The sequence below is a fragment of the Sus scrofa genome, chromosome 4, assembly GCF_054392235.1.
Source record: "Sus scrofa isolate SSC_HxYL_T2T_F1_AM1 chromosome 4, Sscrofa_HxYL_maternal_Yorkshire_Landrace_v2.0, whole genome shotgun sequence".
In the NCBI taxonomy this organism is placed as follows: domain Eukaryota; kingdom Metazoa; phylum Chordata; class Mammalia; order Artiodactyla; family Suidae; genus Sus; species Sus scrofa.
This window is the reverse complement of record NC_139386.1, coordinates 97,948,786-97,961,976: the sequence shown is the minus strand read 5'-3', so window position 1 is coordinate 97,961,976 and position 13,191 is coordinate 97,948,786. Positions and strand designations below refer to the sequence as shown.

At 50.4% G+C, this 13,191-nt stretch overlaps 2 protein-coding genes across 12 annotated transcripts; one reads left to right on the top strand and one right to left on the bottom strand.

Annotated features, from left to right (window-relative positions):
* Positions 1-43: 43 nt before the first annotated feature.
* On the top strand, positions 44-7,927 carry METTL25B (methyltransferase like 25B). Of its 8 annotated transcripts, none has more exons than NM_001243324.1 (8): positions 44-352; positions 3,513-3,637; positions 3,789-3,981; positions 4,457-4,519; positions 4,743-4,886; positions 5,821-6,305; positions 6,995-7,179; positions 7,584-7,927. In NM_001243324.1, the coding sequence occupies exons 1-8, from the start codon at positions 242-244 to the stop codon at positions 7,703-7,705; spliced, it is 1,428 nt and encodes a 475-aa protein (NP_001230253.1). In that variant the 5' UTR covers positions 44-241; the 3' UTR covers positions 7,706-7,927. The 8 variants fall into 8 exon arrangements, with proteins under 8 accessions (NP_001230253.1, XP_084876430.1, XP_084876431.1 ...); XM_085020304.1 differs by having other exon boundaries at positions 45-352; positions 3,874-3,981; XM_085020305.1 differs by having other exon boundaries at positions 45-1,358; positions 2,273-3,637; positions 3,874-3,981.
* Positions 7,928-8,263: 336 nt separating this feature from the next.
* On the bottom strand, positions 8,264-13,039 carry MRPL24 (mitochondrial ribosomal protein L24). Of its 4 annotated transcripts, none has more exons than XM_005663257.3 (7): positions 12,849-13,039; positions 12,165-12,243; positions 9,481-9,724; positions 9,317-9,412; positions 9,001-9,104; positions 8,601-8,731; positions 8,272-8,500 (listed from the first exon to the last, which is right to left on the bottom strand). In XM_005663257.3, the coding sequence occupies exons 3-7, from the start codon at positions 9,661-9,663 to the stop codon at positions 8,364-8,366; spliced, it is 651 nt and encodes a 216-aa protein (XP_005663314.1). In that variant the 5' UTR covers positions 9,664-9,724; positions 12,165-12,243; positions 12,849-13,039; the 3' UTR covers positions 8,272-8,363. The 4 variants fall into 4 exon arrangements, with proteins under 4 accessions (NP_001231377.1, NP_001231376.1, XP_005663314.1 ...); XM_005663256.4 differs by having other exon boundaries at positions 12,983-13,039; NM_001244448.1 differs by lacking the exon at positions 12,165-12,243 and having other exon boundaries at positions 8,264-8,500; positions 12,983-13,039.
* Between the last annotated feature and the right edge of the window lie 152 nt (positions 13,040-13,191).

Here is a 13,191-nt window from a genome sequence, read left to right as displayed (position 1 = left end):
TGTCTCCGACGCTGACACCTTCGCGCTATGGGACGTCGCGACCTGTGACGTCTGGAGGGCGCCTCAAGTCTTCACCCAGGCTGAAGTCCCGGAAAGGCAGCATCGGGGGCTGGATTCTGAGCGCTTTCTTCCTGCTCCGAGTGCAGAACTGAATCCAGCCTGGGTCCTGGACCCGTGTAGTCCTGACCCTGTTCCCTCCTCACTGCATTGTCGCTCCTCGCGCCACCGGCTGGGCCCCGGAATGCCGGGGGTTTCCGCCCGGGGCCTCTCTTACGAGGAGAGGAGGCAACTAGCTGTGAACCTCACCCGGGTCGTGACGCTCTACCGTTCCATCCTGGACGCCTACATCATTGTGAGGCCACAGGGGTGTGGGTGGGGTGCTCCTCCTGGTTGTGTGGTGGATAGGTGCTCACGACAGGAGAGGATCTGGAGAGTTAGCGTCTGGTCTCTTCTAATATGAGTTTCTTCAGGCTTTTGTCTGTACAAGAAAAGTTTGAGGCTGCTCTTCCTTTTTTTCTTCTGACCTAAATGTTAATATGTTAGCATCTGGGTTGTCTTTCTAAGCTTCTGAAATCCAAAGTAGTAAAATGCATGGATATTTGAGCCATGCTGCTGCAGCTGCGTCGAACTTTCCCAGGAACGTGTGAGGTGTTCCAAGAACACACATGTTCATTCATTCAAGCCTTGAATAAATTCCTGGTTTTGCAGTGTAATGGACAATTCCAGCTTTGGAATATGAGAGACTTGGACTAGAATCCTGCCTCGCTTACTGTGTTAACCTTAGGCATTAAAACAATTCCTCCTAGCCCCAGTTTCTCAGCTGTAAAATGGATCCCTTTTTGAAGGATGATTGTGAAAAATAAATGAGATGATGTATAAATGGCACCAGCATCCTCCGAATTGTTCAGCTCCCAAACCCAGAAACCATCCTCAATTTAGCTCTTTTCTTCACTGATCTACAATCCAGTCCTTCAACAAGTCCTATTTGGTTCAACCTCCAGAATAGATACCAAATTCACCCATTTGTCTCCATCGCCATTGCTACCACTCTAGGCCAAGCTAACATTGTCTCTCTCCTGGACTACTTCCTAACTGAGCTCTGTGTTTGCTTCCTCTCCTCCATAAACAATTCTTCATAAAACAGATTGATCTTTTGAAAATGTGAATCTGATGATGACACTTATTTGTTTCTTAGGTACTTTGATGAAATTCTAATTCTTTACCATTATCTATAAAGTTCTGCATAATCTGTGTTCCTTTTTAGACCCCTTCACATTCACGATACTACACCTGCACTGGCCTGATCTGGGCCTTTGCACTTTCTTTTTCTTTTTCTTTTGCTCTTTTTGTCTTTTTAGGCCCTCATCCTTGGCATATGGAGGTTCCCAGGCTAGGGGTCGAATCGAAGCTGCAGCTACCGGCCTACACCATAACCACAGTAACGGCAGGATCTGGGCCACGTCTGCGACCTACACCACAGCTCACAGCAATGCTGGATCTTTAACCCACTGAGGGAGGCCAGGGATCGAACCTGCATGCTCATGGATGCTAGTCAGATTCGTTTCCACTGTGCCGCAATGGGAACTCCTGGGCCTTTGCACTTTCTGATCTGTTTAGAATGTTTTTTGTCCACAGAAGGGCAATTGAGTATCGTGGTCAAGAGCAAGAAGCGTTAAATTGGTTTCAAATCCCAACTATGCTCCTTACAGCTTTTTGACTTGGGCAAATTACTTAATTGCTGTGATTCAGTTTTCTTATCTGTAAAAGGGGGATAAAAATAGTACTACCTCATAGGGTGGTTTTAAGGATTAAATGCCTTAATATATGTAAAGTGTTTCAGACATTGCCTGGCATATTAAAGTATTCTGTAAGTATTTGTTATTACCTGCATTTTAAAAAACTGAAATAGACGTGACATATTAGTCTAGTTTCGGGTGTATAACATAGTGACTCATATTTGTATATATTATGAAATGATTACAAGAAGTCTGGTTAATGTCCATCACCATACATAGTTACATTTTTTTTTCCTTGTGATGAGAACTTTCAAGATGTACTCTCAGTAACTTTCTGGGGAGTTCCCATCGTGGCTCAGTGGTTAACGAATCTGACTAGGAACCATGAGGTTGCGGGTTCGATCCCTGGCCTTCTTCAGTGGGTTAAGGATCCAGCGTTGCCGTGAGCTGTGGTGTAGGTCCCAGACGCGGCTCGGATTCCGCATTGCTGTGGCTCTGGCACAGGCTGGCAGCTACGGCTCCGATTGGACCCCTAGCCTGGGAACCTCCATATGCCGCAGGAGTGGCCCTAGAAAAGGCAAAAGGACAAAGAAAAAAAAAAAGATGTACTCTCAGTAACTATCAAATATACAATAGGGTATTATTTACTGTAGTCACCATGCTGTATGTTACATCTCCATGACTCGTTTTGTAACTGAATATTTGTACCTTTTGGCCCTCCTTACCCCCTGTCCCTGGTAACCACTGCCTGAATTTTTTTTTACATGTGCTGTTTCCTGTTCATCATTCAAGTCTCAGCTCAAGTGTCACCTCCTCAGACAAGTCTCCCTCATTGCTCTATCTAAAGTAGTCCTCTCTCAAATTCCCCATTATGTGACTGTTGATTGTCTGTGCAGCATTTGATGTTATCTTAAGTAATTTAATGTAAACTTTGCAAGAGCAAGGATCTTGTCTGTCTGGTTCTTTGCGTCCCCTGAGCCTAGGATAGAGCTTGGTGCCCCAACCAAGCTTCAGAATTTGTGTTGAACAAATGAATAAATACAAATACATGCTGTTGACTCCAGTGGCTCAGGTTGCTACTGGAGGCATGTGTTTGATCTCTGGTCTGGCGCAGGGGTTAAAGGATCTGGCATTGCTACAGCTGCGACGCAGTTCACAGCTGCAGCTCGGATTCAATCCCTGGCCATGGGTGTGGCCATAAAACAACATTCTGGCATATATGTCTGGCATATAAAGTGTCTGGCACGTGTAATAGTAGGTTTGCTAATGGTAACGCACTAAAACTGTGTGTCAGTCGCTCTGGTGTTGAGGATGCAAATATGAAGACACCATCCCTGCTCTTAGATGCTGCTGAGTAGAGAAAACAGACAAATAAGTGGGGTTATTACTTTTAGATGGATAGACAATGAGGTCCTGCTTACAGCGCACAAAACTATGTTCAATCACTTGTGATGGAACATGATGAAAGATAATATGAAAAAGAGAGTGTGTATAGATGTATGACTGGGTCACTGCTGTACAGCAGAAATTGGCAATAAGTCAACTATAATAAATAATTTTTTTTAAAAAGTGGGGAAACCGTTAAAAGAAGAGGTGTGTCCAGAATGCAGTTTGGGCTCAGAGGAGGAGGGGGAGGCTAGAGCAGGCTTCAGAGAAGAGGTGACACCGATGAACAGAGGTGCCTGCTGGTTGCAGCCAGTGGTCCTGTGTGGAGAGTGGGGTGGGGAAGATGGGAAGGGGAGTAGCCTGTCGGTCACTTTTGCCTCTCCCCTACAGGAATTCTTCACAGACAACCTGTGGGGCACACTCCCTTGTGCGTGGCAGGAAGCTTTGGACGGACTGAACCCACCACAGCTGGCCACACTGCTGCTGGGGATGCCTGGGGAAGGGGAAGTGGTCAGGTATGGGCAAGGGGGGTCCTGTGCTGGGGGACCTGGTGCTGAGCCCTGCAGGGAGCCACTGCTCAGTCTTATAAGGGCTTCCTGGGTTGTAAGGGGCAGACTCAGGATGCAATGGGACTATTCACTGGGGGCCGGGGCCGGACTATCTCAGGTACAGGTCGGTGTGGCCACTCACCCTGCTGGCCCTGAAGTCCACAGCCTATGCCCTGGCCTTTACGCGGACACCTGGGTTTCAGACCCCCTCAGAGTTCCTGGAGAACCCCAGCCAGAGTTCCCGACTGACAGCTCCATTCCGGAAACACGTCAGGCCCAAGAAGCAGCATGAGATCCGGAGGCTGGGAGAGGTGAGGAGATGGCTGGGGTGCAGGTGGTGTCTGGGAGCCTGGGGACTCCTTAGGCCTGTGGGTTACAAAGATGTGGGTGCCTTATATCACCTGCAGGACCAGAGGCCCTAGAAGGTCCCTTCCTCAGCGGGTATGCTATAGCCATAGCTTCATCCTTTTGCTGGGTTGGTTGGTGGCTCTATTCGAATCATTGTCTTATTCTTGTTCTGATAACTTTCACCATCCGCTCATGACTTCGCAGTGGGGCTCTTCTTGTTCTGTGGAGGAGACTGAATCACTGACCTGAGTGGAGCCAGGAGAGGAGCCTGAGCCTGGGGCAGCAGACCCCATTTTGGTTTCCGTGTCTCCTGTCTTTCCCATGGTGCCCTCTCCCCATCTTCCTTTACCGTCTTCAGCTCTTCCACTCTCATTATGGGTGTTGGCCCCAGGAGCCAATAGCCAATGGCCAGGACACCTTTGTTCCTTCCTCTTTCAGTTGGTGAAGAAGCTGAGCGACCTCACAGGCTGCACCCAGGTTGTGGATGTAGGCTCAGGCCAGGTGAGCCAGACCCCTTATGTCCTGTTGCTTTTTGTTGTGAGGATAGGACAGCCAGAGGGCAGGTTATCAGGCCACAGACCCAGGGAGGCAGGTGCTAAATAAGCTGGGTAGAATTTAAGCCTTTGGGGGCCTGGCACCCAGGCATCCAAATCATGGATAGGGAGGGTGACAGTGGAGAGGACACTGAGAGGAGCTATCTCCACCCTCCCCCTCATGACTCCAGGGCCATCTCTCCCGCTTCATGTCCCTGGGGCTGGGGCTGATGGTGAAGAGCATTGAAGGGGATCCGAGACTGGTGGAGAGAGCCCAGCGCCTAGACCAGGAGCTCCTGCAGACTCTGGCGAAAGAAGAAAAGAGGAACCCACAGGTAGGCCAGCCCTTTCTGCAGCCAGGACCATGACAGCAGGGTCTGCTTGGCCGGAACTGGGCACAAAGGCTGAATTCCCTCATTTTCTCAGCTTGAGGTGGTGTGTCCCTATTTCCACTACTCCTTTTCCAAGGTCCCTCCTTGGCCAAACCTTCTCATATCTAAAAGGCATTTTCTAGTTAAAAAGTGCCTTCCAGAAGTTCCCCTTGTGGCTCAGTGGAAACAAACCTGACTGGTATCCATGAGGATGTGGGTTTGATCCCTGGCCTCGCTCAGTGGTTTAAGGAAAAGGCATTGCCAAGAGCTGCAGTGTAGGTCGCAGATGTAGCTCAGATCTAGCGTGGCTGTGGCTGTGGCCGGCAACTGTAGCTCTGATTCAACCCTTAGCCTGGGAACTTCCATGTGCCGCACCTGCAGCCCTTAAAAAAAAAAAAAAAAAAAAAAAAAATGCTTTCTGGGAGTTCCTGTTGTGGCACAACGGGATCAGTGGCATCTCTGGAGTGCTAGGATGCAGGTTCCATCCCTGTATAACCCCAGACCAGGGGGTTAAGGATCCGGTGTTGCCACAGCTGTGGCATAGGTCACAACTGCTCTGATCTGATCCCTGGCCGAGGAACTCCATATACCTCAGGGAAGCCAAAAAAGGGGGGAAGAAATGTCTTTCCACACTGATAAATCCTCTCACACCCACCTGTGAAGTGGCCAGTCAGGTATTAGGCTCATTAAAAATGAGGAAGCTCGGACTTAGAGATGCAAAGATAACGACAGACCCAGAATCTGTCCCATTTCCTGATGTAAGGTCCTCCTTTTCTCCTGTGCCTGTTTCTTTCCCACCTTCCTCCTTGGGAAGGAGCTCAGAGGCCACATGCCTTCCTGGGGCCTGAGGTGGCATGGGGACAGCAAACGGACTTCCCATCTGCCTTTGCCTCCACAGGTGGTCCAAGCTGGCCCTCGCCACCCCCCACACCACGTGGTGAGGTGGGTAGACCCCACAGCCCTGTGCGAGGAGCTTCTGCTTCCACTGGAGACCTCAGCTCAGAGTGGGACCCGCTTGCTTCTGACAGGCCTCCATGCCTGTGGGGACCTGAGTGTCGCCTTGCTGAGGCATTTCTCCTGCTGCCCTGAGGTGGTGGCCCTGGCCTCCGTGGGCTGCTGCTACATGAAGCTGAGTGACCCTGGCGGCTACCCACTGAGTCAGTGGGTGGCTGGGCTGCCCGGCTATGAACTGCCCTACAGGCTGCGGGAGGGGGCCTGTCACGCCCTGGAGGAGTATGCTGAGCGGCTACAGAGAGCAGGCCCAGGCCTCCGCACCCACTGCTACCGGGCGGCGCTGGAGACCGTCATCCGGCGAGCCCAGCCTGAGCTCCGCCGGCCAGGCGTGCAGGGGATCCCCAGGGTCCACGAGCTCAAGATTGAAGAGTGAGGCTGGGGGTGTTGGGGGGGTGGTGAGGAGGGAGGCATCACCGACTGGAGGTGCGATTCCCCTCCCACCCTCACTTGTGAGCTCGTCCTCAAGAAAATCTAAGTGTGCCGGGGGTGGGTGGGGGTGGTGAGTTTGCATTCTGAGACAGCTTCAAATTTTCTTTGAAAGGAAGCTGTCACTCTTTGATCAAAATTTTTCACTGCTGGAAATATGGCTAAATAATTAGATTTGGCTAAAAATAAATGTTTGGATTGATTTGCTATTGGACAGACAGCTCACAGCAACATTAAACATGCCCCTTAGGGTTGAAAATCAAGCAAAGCTGGAATGGAATTAGGAATGGACAGTTTGTCTTTTTATTTTTTTATTTTTTTGTCTTTTTTAGGGCCGTGCCCGCTGCATATGGAGATTCCCAGGCTAGGGGTCGAATCAGAGCTGTTGCTGCCGGCCTACACCACAGCCATAGCAACACCAGATCCAAGCAGCGTCTGTGACCTACACCACAGCTCACAGCAACACGGGATCCTTAACCCACTGAGCAAGGCCAGGGATCAAACCTGCAACCTCACGGTTCCTAGTCAGATTGTTTCCACTGTGCCATGATGGGAACTCCAAGAATGGACCGTTTGAATGGGGGGTGGTTTCCTAAAACCAAACTGAGTGTTATCTGTGGCTAACCCCACAGATATGTGCAGCGGGGGCTACAGCGGGTGGGGCTGGACCCCCACCTGCCGCTGAATCTGGCTGCCCTTCGGGCCCACCAGGCCCAGGAGAACCGTGTGGTGGCCTTCTTCAGCCTGGCTCTGCTGCTGGCCCCACTGGTGGAGACACTGATTCTGCTGGACCGGCTACTCTACCTTCAGGAGCAGGGTGAGGGTGGCCAGAGTGGGGACTCAAGGCCAGAGGGGTCGGCATTCTAGGGTTCTCCTTCAGGTCCCAGCCCCTGCCCCTGTTGGGACTAGGTTCACCACTGTGGTGGTTTTTGGCTGGGTGGGGACTTGTTAATGCAGATAACCAACTGAATCAACCTATGTCTGTACATCCCTGAGGTGCGTGAAGCCAGCATCCCAAGCACAGAGAACCTGGTGTGGGGAGGACTGCCTCCTCCCGAGCCAGTGCCTCGGGCACCCATGCTGCTGGTAGAGAGCTGGGTCTCCTTAGACCCCCTTGAGCCTCCCCCATGGGAAAAAGCAGCTGCGCCTGCAGGCCAGGCAGGACATGGCTAAGAGTCTGTTTCATTTCTCCCCCTCTGAGTAGCCCTGTCTGTTTTACAGGCTTCCATGCTGAGCTCCTGCCCATCTTCAGCCCCGAACTCTCTCCCAGAAACCTAGTTCTGGTGGCCACCAAAAGGCCTTTGGGTGAGGCCTTCTCTGTCCTGGAGACTGAAGACAGCTGACACGGCGTGAGGAAGGGCAGATCCCAAACCCCCTCTGAAACTGCCAGGTGCCACACTGGGTGGCAGCACCTTCACCTCCTCAGCTAGAGAACCAGCATCCGGCATACTACCTGGAATCCCGTTCCCTGCAGACCTTCGGCTTTGTACCCCTTCTCTCCCTCCAAATATGATATTGATATTATGTGAACATTTATTTGTAATTTATTAAAAAACTGAAATCTTTGTTTCTCTATGATTTCTATTAAGTTTAGACAAGGATAGACACGCACCCTCTGTACTGCACCCTGAAGAAGTGCTCTATCAGGTCTCACACCCCAGCCCCACTGTCTTCCCTAATAAGCAGCACGCTGTGACTCAGAGATCTCCACGGAGGGAGGCTCTCTCCCTTAGATCCCCATGCCAGAATCTGCAGGCCCTGCCCTTTGGCAGGGCTACCTTAAGGCTGGCTAACTGCTCTCCAGGTTTTGTCATAACATCAGGACAGATGCTCCCTCCCTCAGTCCCGGAAGCAGGTGCATCGGGGTCAGGGATGCCAGTCTACCAGAAGACAGCAGCTGTACACAGAGGAGGACCCAAGGCTCTTTATTAGCATCTGAAGAAGAGGTGGCCCCAAGCTTCAAGGCTAAGACAAAGAGGGGAGCAGTGGCTCTGCCCAGACTCAATACCAATAGACTTTCTTGTGTCTCCGAGTCTCCTGGATCCCCATCGCCTCCATCACCTCCTCCTCCAGTGTCTTTAGCCGGGGCACATAGGTTTTTTCTAGAGCATCTTCCACTGAGGTATCTTTGGGGCCATCTATTGAGCCAGAGCAAAGACGATGGGTGGAAGGGCTTGTTAACATCCCTTACTCCTGCTCCTCCCAACCCCCATCTTCCTGCCTCTCGCCCAGCCTCACCAATCCATGTTTCAGGGACGATGCCGTCAGCTCTGGGAAATTCAGGTTTAGGGATGATTCTTCCTGATCTTGTGGAGACTCGTACCCGCTCTCCTGCCTCAGTGAATCTCCACTCCACATCAGTGGGTTTCCTAGTGGATGGGAGAAGTGAGCCCAGCCACGAAGCCAGGCCTCCCTGCTATCCTCCAACCTAAAAGTCAACGACTGAAAACACCAAGGTCACCATCTTTTTTTCTCTGCTACCCCTGTACTGGGGTTTCCGACAGGGAGTCAAGTTCACCAGATGGCCCCTCTCCATTTCCAGCACATCCAATCCACCACACCCTTTGGAAAAACCTGGTCGACAGCTGTGTGGACTCGGAGGGCAGGAAACCCTCTGACCAGAGCCCCATGTGCTTGCCTGTCTGTGGGATCCACAAGTTTGACCTGGTTGTGGAGCAGGGGTGCTTCGCTGGGGATCATGGTGCCCCGGTAATCCACCGTCTTGCCAACATAGCGGTAATGCTGTCCAAGAGAGGGGAGGGGACCATCAGGAAGCCAGAGGTGTGACGGCGGCTTGCCTATCGCAGCTCAGAGCATTCAGCCCAAATGGAAAAGTAGGAGGCTCAGGTGTCTCACCACCCCCGGCCAGTCTCCTGTCTCCCTGTGCTGCTCTTAATGGAGAGGGGCAGATGGGACAGGCTTCCCGGGTACCCCCACCCCCACTCTTCACTTACTGTATTCAGTCCCTCCACAACGACCCAGTTTCGCTGCCGGATAACTTGAACTACTTTGCCTTGCTTCCCGGCGTCCTTGCCTTCAAGGATCTCCACCTGTGGGAGTATGTGAGGGTCAGAGACGGAGATCCTTGCCCCACTATGCTTCCCCATCTGAGACTCACCTTGTCCCCACAGAACAGATGCCAGTCTTCATCAGAGATGGGTTCCACAGGCACCCGGCGCCGCCTGGTCCCTGGAGGGTTCTTCCTTTTGTCTGACAAGGAGCCTGGGCGGCTCATCCCATAGCGGTAGTTGGGAGGCAGGGTGACCTTGGATGCCAAGGCCAGCAGGGCAGACAGCCGCATGGCTGGAGGCTCTGAGAAGGCCCCTGGCCAGCAAAAGACCCAGAAATCTTCCTAGTTAGCTCTGGGGTAGGACAGAAATAAGGAGGCAAAGAAACAAAGGAAGAAAAAATTTTTAAAGCACTTACTCCATGGGTCAATGGATTTCATCTTACTAACTCCTTACAAGATACTATCTTTGCTTTACAGATTACAAAATAGACTCAGATGGAGTTCCCGTCGTGGCACAGTGGTTAACGAATCTGACTAGGAACCGTGAGGTTGCAGGTTCGATCCCTCACCTTGCTCAGTGGGTTAAGGATCTGGCATTGCCGTGAGCTGTGGTGTAGGCTGCAGACGCAGCTCGGATCCCGCGTTGCTGTGGCTCTGGCGTAGGCCAGCGGCTACAGCTCTGATTTGATCCCTAGCCTGGGAACCTCCATATGCCACGGGAGTGGCCCTAGAAAAGACAAAAAGACAAAAAAAAAAAAAAAAAAAAAAGACTCAGAGAGGTTAAGCGGTTTCTCAACGGTCATATAGCTACTATGTGGGAGAACTGGCATTCAAACCCACATACATGTGACACTGAAGTCCAAAAAGCTGGAGTACCATTCATGGTGTAGCGGAAATGAATCCAACTGGGAACCATGAGGTTGCAGGTTTGATCCCTGGCCTCACTCAGTGGGTTAAGGATCCAGCATTGCCATGAGCTATGGTGTAGGTTGTAGACGCACCTCGGATCTGGTGTTGCTGTGGCTGTGGCATAGGCCAGCAGCAATAGCTCCAATTAGACCCCTAGCCTGCGAACCTCCATATGCCACAGGTGTGGCCCTAAAAAAACAAAAGCCAAAAAAAAAAAAAGTCCAAAAAGTTAATTGAGTCCAGAGACTATATTATTTGGCTCACCTTTTTTTATTTTTATTTTTTTAAGGCCACACACTTTAAGCATACATTAGTTCCTAAACTAGGGGTTGAATCAGAGTTGCAGCTGTGGGCTACAGCCACACTGGATCTGAGCCATATCTGCAACCTTCACCACAGCTTGTGGCAATGCTGGATCCTTAACTCACTGGGTGATGCCAGGGATTGAACCCGCATCCTCACAGACACTATGTCAGGTTCTTAACCCGCTGAGCCACAATGGGAACTCCTCTAGCTCACCTCTGAATCCAGCAGATCCCTGTAGGGCTTGGCATGTAGTAGGTACTCAATAAAAAAGTCATTAAATAAATGTACCAAGAACAAGATGGGAAGCAAACAGGTAATGGACAAAAAACACTGGCATAAGACCAAAAGGAAGGCAGGTAGCAGAGATAAAAACTGAGGTTAAAATGTCCCTACATCACTTCCAATTCCTAATTTCAATGAGGAAATAACTACTTCTCCCTAAGATAGTTTCTTTCTAGAGGAAAAGGGTCCAGAGCCAGACTCTAGAATTAAAGTGTCCTAGATTTCCCAATTAGGTATGTATTTAAAGCCTCCCAATTTTGGATAATGGACTAAATCCATGGGGTGGTGAGAGAACTGAGGGCAAAAATAATAAATGCTGGAGTTCCCATTGTGGCTCACCAGTTAACAAACCCGACTAGTATCCTCGAGGACACGGGTTCAATCCCTAGTCTCACTCAGTGGGTTAAGGATCCAGTGTTGCTGTGAGCTGTGATGTAGGTAGCAGACCAGGCTTGGATCCAGCGTTGCTGGGGCTGTGGCGGGCGTAGGCCGGCAACTGTAGCTCAATTCAACCCCTAGCCTGGGAACTTCCATATGCTGAGGGTGCAGCCCTGAAAAAAAAAAAAAAAAAAAAAAAGTGCTTGGAGTTCCTATAGTGGCTCAGCAGAAAAAATCTGACTAGTATCCATGAGGACGCAGGTTTGATCCCTTGTCTTGCTCAGTTAGTTAAGAATCCAGTGTTGCCATGAGCTGTGGTACAGGTCACAGACGAGGCTCAGATCTGGCGTTGCTGTGGCTGTGGTGTAGGCCAGCAACTACAGTTCCAATTCGACCCCTAGCCTGGGAACCTCCATTTGCCGAGGATGCGGCCCTAAGAAGACTAACAACAACAAAAAAAAAGCGTTTCAGTTTATTGAGCACTTGCTACCTTCCAGGTACCATGCCAAGTGCTTTCCTGTATCATCTCATTTAAGCTCAAAGACAACTGACAAAGGAGGTACCACTGACCTTGTTTCATAACTAAGAAAGAAGCCTAACTTCAAAGTACAAATAAAGTGTGCTTTAATGACATAAAAAGCTCTGAACTGGGAGTCAGGCAACCTGGGTTCTAGTCCCTGCACCACCATCAACTTAATCTGTGACCTTAGGCAACTTGACTTCTGAGCTTCGGTTTAATTATCTGTAACATCTTAGAGGGTCGTTTCTGTCACTCAAAGTGTGTTTAATGTTTTAACAAAGCAAGCCACAGAATCATTTGGATAATATTATTCCTTTTGCACAAATTTTAAAATATATATATGTCCTGTCCCAGGCATAAATATTGACGAGAAGGAAACAGAAAACAACTAAAGTACTTGTTTTGGAGAAGAGGAAGTCTGGAAGGGCTGTTACTTTCCATCTTGTTCCTTCCCATAACGTTTCTAACCACGTGTACTTGAAAAAAAAAAAAAAATTATCAACCGGTTCATCTGAACAGTGAGATATTATTGGGTCATTTTTCTTCTCTCTACTTCTTAATTTAATACGAAAAAGAAATGACCTAATTTTATTTTCAAACTAAAGCTGGATGAATGTTACGAGTCTCAAGGTTCCTATTCAGAAGAATCAAAAAATGCTTTGGAAGCACTACCATGTGACAGATCCAATGCTGGGAACTTCACTATTCCTGGCATTTGATCTTCACACTGCTGTCTGGGGAGGTGGACAGGAGACAAGGAAACCAAGGCCCTGAGAACAGGTCATTTGCCCTAGCTCATACAGGTTGAGAGGAGCGGAGCCAATTTTTAAAGACTCCTGCGTGACATCCCTTAACCTCTGCCATTCTAGAGCCGAAGCTCTGGGGGGAGATCCCAGAAGCAGGCCCCCTAAATCTTTCCCTTCTTTGCCTCCAAACCCTGGAGATGCTGGTGCCCCTTCCGCAGTGAAGCTTTCATGGCGGAGAGCGTCTGCTCCCTCAGGCCTCGGTTCCTAAGGCTTTCCCCCCGAGTCCCATCCTAGGTGAGGGAGACGTCCAGTCCCCAGCAGTCTTCAGCACCCACCCGTTCCAAGCTTCCGATGCAGGGAGACCCCGGAGGAGGCGGCTGACCCGTGCCGGGGCAAAGGAAGGCCCTTCCCACTCTCGCCTCCAGACTAGTCCAGAGGTGCTATCACCTCTAGGCCACAAAGCCCTCACCTCCGCTTCCCGCTGAGTCGCAGAGCCTCCGCCTGCTCCCCCTGCACACGGGACCTTAGCCCCACCCGTCCCCTTCTCGGCTTTCTGGGAAATGGAGTCTTAATTGTACAACTGACGCTCAACAACGCAATAACGCACAGCCTCTCTGCATGCTGGGAGTTGTAGTCCGTCGCTACGAAGCACGAGAGAAAAAGGAAATTTGGCCGAGG